The sequence below is a fragment of the Microcaecilia unicolor genome, chromosome 14, assembly GCF_901765095.1.
Source record: "Microcaecilia unicolor chromosome 14, aMicUni1.1, whole genome shotgun sequence".
In the NCBI taxonomy this organism is placed as follows: domain Eukaryota; kingdom Metazoa; phylum Chordata; class Amphibia; order Gymnophiona; family Siphonopidae; genus Microcaecilia; species Microcaecilia unicolor.
This window is the reverse complement of record NC_044044.1, coordinates 50,570,200-50,582,967: the sequence shown is the minus strand read 5'-3', so window position 1 is coordinate 50,582,967 and position 12,768 is coordinate 50,570,200. Positions and strand designations below refer to the sequence as shown.

At 43.0% G+C, this 12,768-nt stretch overlaps 1 protein-coding gene across 4 annotated transcripts in view; it reads left to right on the top strand.

The window, feature by feature from the left end:
• Positions 1 to 12,768, top strand: part of ARHGAP30 (Rho GTPase activating protein 30) — an 89,977-nt gene that overhangs the window by 23,112 nt on the left and 54,097 nt on the right. Inside the window, exon 1 of one of the 4 annotated variants that reach the window (XM_030187971.1) lies at positions 9,891 to 9,964. The exons of the other annotated variants lie outside the window; for them this stretch is intronic. Within the exon in view, the coding sequence (XP_030043831.1) occupies positions 9,922 to 9,964 (43 nt within the window). The 5' untranslated portion in view covers positions 9,891 to 9,921. Of the gene's footprint in view, positions 1 to 9,890; positions 9,965 to 12,768 lie in introns of those variants that run through there. 4 annotated transcript variants of the gene reach the window in all.

Below are 12,768 nucleotides of genomic sequence, written 5' to 3'. Positions count from 1 at the left end.
TGTTGAAGAGGAAGAAGCGACAGGTCTTGGCAGTCTGTTGGATATGCGCAGAGAAGGAGAGGGAGGAGTCGAAGATGACTCCGAGGTTGCGGGCAGATGGGACGGGGAGGATGAGGGTGTTATCAACAGAGATAGAGAGTGGAGGAAGAGGAGAGGTGGGTTTAGGAGGAAAGACGAGGAGCTCAGTCTTGGACATGTTCAGCTTCAGGTGGCGGTTGGACATCCATGCCGCAATGTTGGGTAAACAGGCCGATACCTTGGCCTGGGTCTCCGCGGTGATGTCAGGTAAGACAGTAAATTACTAATTACTAAACAATAAGACTGATCACGAACGAGACAGAACCGATCTCTCATTACAAGGCTGATTAACCTCATTGCTATTAATGAACAAACACTACCACTTCTACCATAATGTCGAAAATGATTTCTTTATAAATGACGACCCAACATATGTTACAATCCAATCTATTACTCAGGAACTTATATGCAATACCATAACGTATTTTTCTCTACCATGTATGTACGCACCTTAATGCAGTACCACCTTAACCCTATGTCGAATAAGATCTCTCTATAATTGATGACATAACGTAAGTTACAGTCCAATCCATCACGCAGGAACCTATATGCAGTACCATAATGGAGTGGAGGAGTGGCCTAGTGGTTAGGGTGGTGGACTTTGGTCCTCAGGAACTGAGTTTGATTCCCACTTCAGGCACAGGCAGCTCCTTGTGACTCTGGGCAAGTCACGTAACCCTCCATTGCCCCATGTAAGCCGCATTGAGCCTGCCATGAGTGGGAAAGCGCGGGGTACAAATGTAACAAAAATAAAATAGATACTATTGGAGATTCTACATGGAATGTTGCTATTCCACTAGCAACATTCCATGTAGAAGCCTGCGCGGCCACATTGGTGATCTGCAAGGGCCGACTTCTACATGGAATGTTGCTACTATTGGAGATTCTACATGGAATGTTGCTACTGTTGGAGATTCTACATGGAATGTTGCTATTCCACTAGCAACATTCCATGTAGAAGGCTGCGCAGGCTTCTGTTTCTGTGAGTCTGACATCCTGCACGTATGTGCAGGACGTCAGACTCACAGAAGCAGAAGCCTGCGCGGCCACATTGGTGATCTGCAAGGGCCGACTTCTAGTGGAATAGCAACATTCCATGTAGAATCTCAAATAGCACCAACAGTGGAGGAGTGGCCTAGTGGTTAGGGTGGTGGACTTTGGTCCTGAGGAACTGAGTTGGATTCCCACTTCAGGCACAGGCAGCTCCTTGTGACTCTGGGCAAGTCACTTAACCCTCCGTTGCCCCATGTAAGCCGCATTGAGCCTGCCAAGAGTGGGAAAGCACGGGGTACAAATGTAACAAAATAAATAATGTATTCTTTTACCATGTATATACGCACTTGAATGCAATATCATTTGTAATTCTGTTAACCGGAAATGGCAATCGCCACTACGGCAAATGTAAGCCACATTGAGCCTGCAAATTGGTGGGAAAATGTGGGATACAAATGCTACAAATAAAATAAAAATAAATGACGGCAGATAAAAAGACCTGCATGGTTCATTCAGCCTATCCAAAAAAGCAGCCAGAGCCACACCTACCATTCTGTGCTACACTCCTTCATGACTGAACACTGGTATCACAACAGGGCAGTTGGCAATTTGTTACCATGCCTATCACATATAGGCAGTTCCACACAAAGGACCTCTAAATTTGGCATTCCTTTCATTTAGTTTTAATCATGTTATAGATTGCACACCCTCTAGTCCTGTTTGTCAGTCTAGGCATTTTAGAAAGTTCTAAATAAATGATAAATGATGCATTTATGCATGCCTACAAGATAGAGGGCCTACTTTGAGTGGAGCGGAGAATGACATACTTTTTATGCTCTGCCCCTACAGATTTATAATGTGTGTGGAAGACTGGCCTAGTGGTTAGTGCACTGGTCTTGCAATCCAGAGGTGGCCGGTTCAAATCCCACTGCTGCTCCTTGTGATGTTGGGCAAGTCACTTAACCCTCCATTGCCTCAGGTACAAACTTAGATTGTGAGCCCTCCTGGGACAGAGAAACAGAAGCCTGCCCTTGCAGATCAGCAGTGCGGCCGCGCAGGCTTCTGTTTCTGTGAGTCTGACGTCCTGCACGTACGTACAGGACGTCAGACTCACAGAAGCAGAAGCCTGCACAGCCGCCTTGTTGATCTGCAAGGGAAAGGCTTCTACATGGAATGTTGCTAATGGAGGAGTAGCCTAGTGGTTAGAACACTGGTCTTGCAATCCAGAGGTGGCCGGTTCAAATCCCGCTACTGCTCCTTGTGATCTTGGGCAAGTCACTTAACCCTCCATTGCCTCAGGTACAAACTTAGATTGTGAGCCCCCCTGGGAGGGAGAAATATCTGGTGTACCTGAATGTAGCTCACCTTGAGCTACTACTGAAAAAAGTGAGAGCAAAATCTAAATAAATAAACAAAATGCCACATTATCACATCACCATGCTAATAGTCTGAAGACAGGTTTTATTATCACATAGGCTAGGATAGGTAATTAGCTAACAATTGGTTAGAGATTATGGATTCTTATGTCTTTGGTGTATGATTTTGCCCTTAGGTGGCCCCAAGCAACTATAAGGTTCTTACTGTGTTTTGCTGTGTTTTGCTGATAATATAAGGAAAGAATATGACGTATGAGGAGAGACTTGATGACCTGAACATGCATACTCTGGAAGAAAGGAGAAACAGGGGTAATATGATATAGATGTTCAAATATTTGAAAAGTATTAATCCGCAAACGAACCTTTTCCGGAGATGCGAAGGAGGTAGAACGAGAGGACATGAAATGAGATTGAAGGGGGGCAGACTCAAGAAAAATGTCAGGAAGTATTTTTTCACGGAGAGAGTGGTGGATGCTTGGAATGCCCTCCCGTGGGAGGTGGTGGAGAGGAAAACGGTAACGGAATTCAAACATGCGTGGGATAAACATAAAGGAATCCTGCTCAGAAGGAAGGGATCCCCAGAAGCTTAGCCAGTGGTGGGAGGCAGGGCTGCTGGTTGGGAGGTGGGGATAGTGCTGGGCAGACTTATAAGGTCTGTGCCAGAGCCGGTGGTGGGAGGCGGGGCTGATGGTTGGGAGGCGCGGATAGTGCTGGGCAGACTTACACGGTCTGTGTCAGAGCCGGTGGTGGGAGGCGGGGATAGTGCTGGGCAGACTTACACGGTCTGTGCCCTGAAAATGGCAGATACAAATCAAGGTAAGGTATACACAAAAAATGGCACATGTGAGTTTATCTTGTTGGGCAGACTGGGTGGACCGAGCAGGTCTTTTTCTGCCGTCATCTACTATGTTACTATTAGGTCTGTCATGTATCCTGGGACTACGCCGTAGATGATTTTGTGGACCAAAGTGCAGATTTTGAAGATGATCCGTTGTTTGATTGGGAGCCAATGCAACTTTTCTCATAGGGGTTTAGCACTTTTGAATCGTGTTTTACCATATATCAATCTGGCTGCTGTATTTTAGGTGGTCTGGAGTTTTTTTGCGAGTTGTTCTTTACATCCCGCGTACATTCTGTTACAGTAACCTGCATGGCTTAGAACCATTGATTGTATTAGGTTTTGAAAAGTTTCTCTCAGGAGGAAAGGTTTTATTCGTTTGAGTTTCCACATTGCATAGAACATTTTCTTTATTATGGTATTTACTTGGTTCTCAAGTACAAGGTTGCGATCGAGTGTGACGCCAAGTATTTTTAAGCTATCTGAAGTAGGGAGTGTGTGTCCTGGAGTGTTTATAGTTGCGGGTTTGTACTTGTTGTGTTGTGATAAGAGGATGAGGCAGTGTGTTTTTCCAGTGTTCAGTTTCAATTGGAATGAGTTTGTCCAGGAGTCCATAATGTTGAGGCCATCATTAATTTCTTTGCTTATTTCTGTCAAGTCTTGTGTGAAGGGAATGTAGATTGTTACGTCATCTGCATAGATGAATGGGTTGAGACCTCGATTGGACAAGGACTTTGCCAGTGGGATCATCATCATGTTGGAGAGAATTGGTGATAGTGGTGATCCTTGAGGTACTCCGCAGGCTGCTTTCCACAGTACTGATATGTTTGAGTTTGATCTTTACTTGATTTTATCACTAACAAATACGCCCTTTCCCTACCAAACATTCCTTTCCAGGGCCAGCCCTGCAACGAGGGGGACTAGGTGTCCACCTAGAGCAGTGGAGTTTTACATAAGTACATAAGCACTGCCACGCTGGGAAAAGACCAAAGGTCCATCAAGCCCAGCACTCTGTCTCCGACAGCGGCCAATCCAGGCCCCAAGAACCTGGCAAAAACCCAGAATTTATTAACGATCAATGGACTTTTTCCTTCAGGAATCTGTCCAGACCCCCTTTAAACTCAGCAAGGCCAGTTGCCGTCATTACCTTCTCCGGCAATGAGTTCCAGAGTCTAACCACACGCTGAGTAAAGTCTAACCACATGCTGGCAGTGAAGTCCTTTTATATGTTGAAGAAGTTAAGATCAATTCAAAAGTATTTTGAGACAGAGAAATGTAGATCGCTGGTGCAGGTGCTGATATTGTTGAGACTTGATTATTGTAATGTTTATATTGGCTGTTCGTTAATTTTGTTAAAACGTCTTCAACTTGTTCATAAGTGGAGGAGTGGCCTAGTGGTTAGGGTGGTGGACTTTGGTCCTGGGGAACTGAGGAACTGAGTTCGATTCCCACTTCAGGCACAGGCAGCTCCTTGTGACTCTGGGCAAGTCACTTAACCCTCCATTGCCCCATGTAAGCCACATTGAGCCTGCCATTAGTGGGAAAGCACAGGGTACAAATGTAATAAAATATAACCACTAGGTTAATATTTTTGGCTACAAGTTTTTATTCAGCATCTCTGTTGTTGAAAAAGCTTCATTGGTTGCCTATATAGGCTAGAGTATGGTTTAAACTTTGTACTCTAGCCTATAAAATCATGTATGGAAATTCTCCGGTATGGTACCTGGTCAAAATAGCCCCGACAAAAAAAGCTTCAAACAAAAAAAGCTCCTGACATAATAGTCCCTGACATAACAGCCACTGTCAAAACGGCCTGCCCACAATATAACCCTTGACAAGTTAGCCCCCTGACAAAAGGGCCCGATCAGGCTGCCCAGAATATGGGACTGCATTTTTTTCCTAATAATCTTACCATGCCAAACAGGATAAAGTTGGTAAGACTATGAAAATGATGACAATATATATATTTTTTTAATTAGAATGTTGATGGAAGAATGGTTTCATTAAATAGCAGAACAGATCATGAATACCAGTTTGTAGCTATAGAATTTTGTTTATTTATATATGCTTTAGGCAGTTGAATGCAGTTGAATGCTAGTAGGAGTCTATCAGTGAAGATTTCAGTTGTAGTTTATTATATTTTTTGTGATGTGTTATTTTTTCTTAGGGGGCTGTTTTGTGTAGAGGCTGTTTTGTCCAGGGTTGTTTTGTGGGAGGGGCCATTTTGTCAAGGGCTATTTTGTTAGGGTGTGAAATGTGAAGGGTTATTTTGTTACAAGGCTATTTTGTCAGGGCTATTATGACTGGGTGCCCCCCCCCCCCCCCCCCCCGGTATACTTGACTGATTGGGTAATATTTCTTTCAAATACAGCTAATAGCAGAATTCACAATCAAATGCTACTCAGTTTTCCTTCAGTGAAGCCAGTTAAACAACGGCGAGTGCTTGATTCTTTGATACATTATCAGATAGTGTCGACGTGGAACTCGCTACCAATACAGATTCATGTTTTATTGAATTATTTCATTTTTCGAAAGTCGAGAGGTGTGGTAGCCGTGTTAGTCCACTCTTAAAGGTTATCAATAGAAATCAAACAAAATAAAACATGGAAAAGAAAATAAGATGATACCTTTTTTATTGGACATAACTTAATACATTTCTTGATTAGCTTTCGAAGGTTGCCCTTCTTCGTCAGATCTGACGAAGAAGGGCAACCTTCGAAAGCTAATCAAGAAATGTATTGTTATGTCCAATAAAAAAGGTATCATCTTATTTTCTTTTCCATGTTTTATTTTTCAAAAGGAAATTAAAACTTACTTTTTCATCAAATAAATGTTATAATGTATTGATAATATTACAATTATTGTATTTTTTGTAACTTTTGTATTTTTGTAAATTCCCAGATTATTCGATTATTTTGCTATTGTAATCTGCATTGAAATATTTTTTTGGTATTGCGGAATAGAAGAACTGTTTAGCATAGCATCTCCAAAACGGGAGAGAGGGCCTCCCTCTCGTCCTGCTTCTGGGTCTCCTGCCACCACTGCCGCTCCATCTCCTTCTAGGCAAAAAGGTGCAAAACAACTGAGCACTGTGCAGTGCCTTTAAGCATATGCCTGCACTCAAGCATCGCCACGTCTTGCATCCTCTCTTTGAAACATACTTCCTGTTAGAGGAGAGGCAGGATACTGTAGAAATTGAGTCAGGGCCAGTACTTAAAGGTCTTGCACAGTGATCAGTCTTTTTGCATTTTCTTGCTCAACAGAAGGTAACGTGATGGCAGAGGCAGGAGGGTGAGAAGGAAGAAGGGGATATGCTGGACATGGCGGGGGTGGGGGGGTGGGGGGGAGGTTAGGGATAAAAAGAGATGAGATGCTGGATCATGGGGAATGGGGTAAAGAGAGTTAAGATGCTGGACCTGGGGGGGGGGGGGGGTGGAAGAGGGGTAAAGATACATGAGACACCTGATAGGGAGGGAGATTAGGGAAAGGGAGATGAGATGTTGGACTGGGGGTGATCCAAGAAGTTAGGTACAGTACTACACATTAATGGCCATCCACACCTAACTTTGGGCAAGGAAATTATACCATCTTTCATGAAGTGTAACTCCCATGCCCACAGATAGGCGTGACTTGCTTGTTGAGCCTCTGTTCTATAAACATCGAATGTCCTGTTTGGAATAGGGGCTCAGTGTGTATCCTTTTGGTGCCTAACTTTCTGCACTATATCTAGAATTCCCCCTTATCCCCCAGATTCTAAATAGCGCAACCAAAATTGCCTGTGTAAATCCTGTCATATTCTGGATTTGTGTGCACAATTTAACAAGCCAATCAGCACCGATAATTGCCACTAACAAGCAATCATTAACACTAATTGGCACTAATTAGAATCTACATGCACAACTTGCTAGGCATATTCTGTAAAGTGGTGTACATAAATTCTAATGTGCGCTGCCGAAAAGGGTGCATGGCCATGGGTGTGGAATGGGCAGGCCAAGGGCATTCCAAAAATATGTGTGCAGGGTTATAGAATATACCTTTTCCATGCCTAACCTAAGCACTGTTATTTACACCACGTTTTACTTGATGTAAATGGAACACCTAGAGTTAGGCGCAGGCATAGTCGCTGGGCGTATTCTATAAACCGTGCCTAAATCTAGGCATGTTATACAGAATATGCCTGAGTGGCCTAATGGTTAGAGCACCGGTCTTGCAATCTGGAGGTGGCCGGTTCAAATCCCGCTGCTGTTCCGTGTGATCTTGGGCAAGTCACTTAACCCTCCATTGCCTCAGGTACAAACTTAGATTGTGAGCCCTCCTGGGACAGAGAAACAGAAGCCTGCCCTTGCAGATCAGCAGTGCGGCCGCGCAGGCTTCTGTTTCTGTGAGTCTGACGTCCGTCAGACTCGCAGAAGCCTGCGCAGCCGTGTTGCTGATCTGCAAGGGCAGGCTTCTACATGGAATGCTCCTAATGGAGGAGTAGCCTAGTGGTTAGTGCAGTGGAACATGGAATGTTGCTACTATTGGTGATTCTACACGGAATGTTGCTAGTGGAGGAGTGGCCTAGTGGTTAGAGCACCGGTCTTAAAATCCAGAGGTGGCCAGTTCAAATCCCGCCGCTGCTCCTTGTGATCTTGGGCAAGTCACTTAACCCTCCATTGCCTCAGGTACAAACTTAGATTGTGAGCCCTCCTGGGACAGAGACATATCCAGTCTACCTGAATGTAACTCACCTTGAGCTACTGAAAAAGGTGTGAGCAAAGTCTAAATAAATCTAGGCAGAAATATTTTCAGGGCCAATTTTTCAGGCATCATATACAGAATCGAGTCCTACACATATAGTTAAGGCCTAGCTTAAACTGCTTAGCTATATGATTAATAGTTGCACATTGTCACTGCTGATATTAAAAAAAAAAGCTGAGCTCCTAAATCTGTGTGCTATTTTCAGCCAAGTGTAGAAGCCTTTCAGTTAAAAATTCATCTTAATTTAGGAGCTTAAAAATTATGCTTGTAACTTTAAGCCTGCCATTACTCTCCTAAGAAGACTTTTAGTAAATAAATTTGCAAAATGAAACATTACAGTAATGATTTGTAAGGATAAAAGAAAAAGTGTTCTATAAGAAGGCTGATGACGAACTGAGGGGGGTCTTTTACTAAGGAGCGCTCATGTTTTTGGCGTGCACTAAAATTGGGTGTGCTAAAAACATTAGAGACGCCCATAGGAATGCATTGGTGTCTCTGACGTTTAGCGTGCACCAAAAACATGAGACTCCCTGAGTGCTTAATTCTCAAAGTGAAAACCTGAGGCTTCAGCTGCATTACTGAGGTCTGTTAGGCATGTATTAGAACGGCTTATGATAGAATGTGATTTGGACTCCAGCATTTATATATCATTTGTTCATTGAAAACATGTCACTGTGTACAATCTGCTTTCTTAAGCGGGAGCAGGGTAAGAGGAAGAAAACATGCAATTGATGGCTACTGTTCAACTGCTGGTCTTGATCTCAAAACATTTCTATTTTTGGATGCCTTCACTTTATTCCCTTTTTAAACAAGTCGGATATGAGACAGAATCATGAAGCATATCCGCATTGTACTTCCTCCCCTCTACCCCCATCCTATCAGACATTGTAATTCTACCCTCTTTCCCCCATTGAGGAGGTCTTTTACCAAAGATTAGCTCACGTTATCTGCAGCAAAGCCCTTAGGCATAAAATGCAAATAACTCAAATTAATTTTTAGTAAAAGACCCCCTGAAATTGATGTCTGCACAATTCCCCCATGTTTAGAATGTAAGCTGCTCAGACATACTCATTGAAGGGTGGGACAGGAAGTTGTTTAATAAATTTGGAAACTTAGGTACAGATATTACTGTGCAAAAGATCTGCTCTCGATTACTAGAATTAAGAAGGTGATGTGTGTTCACCACTGGCAAGCCTTGAGCTCACAACTATGGCTGTATCAAGGAGTGTCCCCTAAAATGTATAAATCACCTCATCCGGACAGTCCTTCACTGATGGATGAGGTGATTTATAAATTTTAGAGGACACTCCTTGATACAACCATAGGTGAAACATGATGCATGTTGGAATTGGAAAAGGTGCAGCGAAGGGCGACTAAAATGATAGCGGGGATGGGACAACTTCCCTATGAAGAAAGACTAAGGAGGCTAGGGCTATTCAGCTTGGAGAAGAGACGGCTGAGGGGAGACATGATAGAGGTATATAAAATAATGAGTGGAGTGGAACAGGTGGAAGTGAAGCGTCTGTTCATGCTTTCCAAAAATACTAGGACTAGGGGGCATGCGATGAAACTACAGTGTAGTAAATTTAAAACGAATCGGAGAAAAGTTTTCTTCACCCAACGCGTAATTAAACTCTGGAATTCGTTGCCGGAGAACGTGGTGAAGGCGGTTAGCTTAGCAGAGTTTAAAAAGGGGCTAGACGGTTTCCTAAAGGATAAGTCCATAAACCACTACTAAATGGACTTGGGAAAAATCCACAATTCCACAAATAACATGTATAGAATGTTTGTACGTTTGGGAAGTTCGCTAGGTGCCCTTGGCCTGGATTGGCCGCTGTCGTGGACAGGATGCTGGGCTCGATGGACCCTTGGTCTTTTCCCAGTGTGGCATTACTTATGTACTTATGGATTACTATCCCCATCCTGATTGTTAAAGAAGGTGAGTATATAAAAATTTTGTTTAAATTATGAAATAGCAATTAATATGCATTCAAACGTTGAAGAAACAAATAGGTGAAGTAAGATATTCTGGAAACAGAAGATCGATGATGATGTAGGTGCACAAAATCTTAGGATATTATAAAAGTTCTTAAGTGGCATCACTGAAGATTCAGCTTCTTACTTTAAATTTTTAGTCTGTCTGGGACACATTTTAATTACGAAGTTTATTGTTCCCCGGAACTAAAAGAGTGTGGCTGGAATGACTCATCCACACAAATGTGACGGATTAGAAGACAGGAGTGTCACCATTTACTATAAGTCATATTGAAATACGGCATACATGACACAGGGTAGAAGTTTCAATATTATTAAACAAATACATGTACATATATATATATATTTATTGCATTTGTATCCCACATTATCTCAACTTTTTTGCGGGCTCGATGTGGCTTACAATTCATCGTGGATATGGGAAATAGAGGGGAACATACATTTATTATTAACAGAGAGTTTTGGATTAAATGATAGTAATAAAGCAAGAGATAGTATTAAACATTTCTGGATAAGTCAGAGGTTATACAGTTACATGTGTTGCTCTTTGTTGTATATCTTGTCGAAGAGATAGGTTTTTCAATAGTTTGTCAGTTCATAGACAGTTTATATATATATAAAGGGGCCAATATTCAGACTCAGTGGAAAGTGCTTTCTCTATATATTCAGTGCTGCCACCTGCCTGCATAGCAGCGCTAAATATAGGTATTTTTCAAAATTATTTATTACCTAAATTGGTTATTACTCTATTTACTATTAACTTTCTCTTTACTTCATGTACAATTTCTCATTCATAGTAGATGACGGCAGAAAAAGACCTGCACGGTCCATCCAGTCTGCCCAACAAGATAAATTCATATGTGCTACTTTTTATTTGTACCTGTCCTCTTCAGGGCACAGACCGTATAAGTCTGGCCAGCACTATCCCCGCCTCCCAACCACCAGCCCCGCCTCCCACCACCAGCTCTGGCACAGACCATATAAGTCTGCCCAGCACTATCCCCGCCTCCCAACTACCAGTCCCGCCTCCCACCACCAGCTCTGGCACAGACCATATAAGTCTGCCCAGCACTATCCCCGCCTCCCAACCGCTAGCCCCGCCTCCCACCACCGGCTCTGCCACCTAAATTTGGCTAAGCTCCCAAGGACACATTCCTTCTGAACAGGATTCCTTTATGTTTATCCCACGCATGTTTGAATTCTGTTACCGTTTTCATGTCCTCCACCTCCCACGGGAGGGCATTCCAAGTATCCACCACTCTCTCCGTGAAAAAGTACTTCCTGACATTTTTCCTGAGTCTGCCCCCCTTCAATCTCATTCATAATAGATTTTCTAAATGTTAAACATCCATAGCTATCTCAGTATGTTTATGATACTGTATTGTAAAATTGGATTCTTACAACAAATTACTTTCTTATGCATTGTTCTTTTGTTATGTATTCTATACTGTTTATTGTAAGCCACACTGAACTCAAACTTGTTTGGGATAATGTGGGATATAAATGTCACAAATAAATAAATAAATAAAATACCACAGCTAGTGTTGAGGTATTTGACACTGTGGACTTTCCACTGAGTCTGAATATTGGCCACGGTATTGTTCATACACCTGCAGTATTCATTCGCTATTCCCCATATTCTTATATTGGTTGCCCGGAGCTGGGCGCCAGAATTGGTGATAACAATCAATTAGTGCTGTTAACAGGCACTTAAATGAAATTACACGCAGATATTGAATTTGCGCATTTCTCTAACAACCATGCCCAATTCTTATGTTTATCTCAAATAGGGATGCACCCACGGGAGAGGCATGGACGGGTCCAAGAAGTTAGGCGCACTACTACATAATAATGGCCATCCATGCCTAACTTTGGGTGTGGGAATTATACCCTCTTCTATGAAGTGTAACTCCTGTGCCCACAGTTAGGTGTGACTTGCGTGCTGAGCCTCTATTCTATAAATGTCAAATGCCCTGTTTGGAATAGGGGCTCAGTGTGGATTCAGCACTATATATAGAATTCCCTTTTATCCCCCAGATTCTATATAGCATGACCGAAATTGCCTGTGCAAATCTGGTCGTATTCTGGATTTGTGTGCACAATTTTTTTTTTGTTACATTTGTACCCCGCGCTTTCCCACTCATGGCAGGCTCAATGCGGCTTACATGGGGCAATGGAGGGTTAAGTGACTTGCCCAGAATCACAAGGAGCTGCCTTGCCAGAAGTGGGAATCAAACTCAGTTCCTCTGTTCCCCAGGACCAGAGTCCACCACCCTAACCAATAGGCCACTCCTCCACTCCACCACCCTAACCACTAGGCCACTCCTCCACTGTTGCTACTATTTGAGATTCTACATGGAATGTTGCTATTCCACTAGAAGTCGGCCCTTGCAGATCACCAATGTGGCCGCGCAGGCTTCTGCTTCTGTGAGTCTGACGTCCTGCACGTACAGAAACAGAAGCCTGCGCAGCCTTCTACATGGAATGTTGCTAGTGGAATAGCAACATTCCATGTAGAATCTCCAATAGTAGCAACATTCCATGTAGAATCTCCAATAGTATCTATTTTATTTTTGTTACATTTGTACCCTGCGCTTTCCCACTCATGGCAGGCTCAATGCGGCTTACATGGGGCAATGGAGGGTTAAGTAACTTGCCCAGAGTCACAAGGAGCTGCCTGTGCCAGAAGTGGGAATCGAACTCAGTTCCTCTGTTCCCCAGGACCAGAGTCCACCACCCTAACCACTA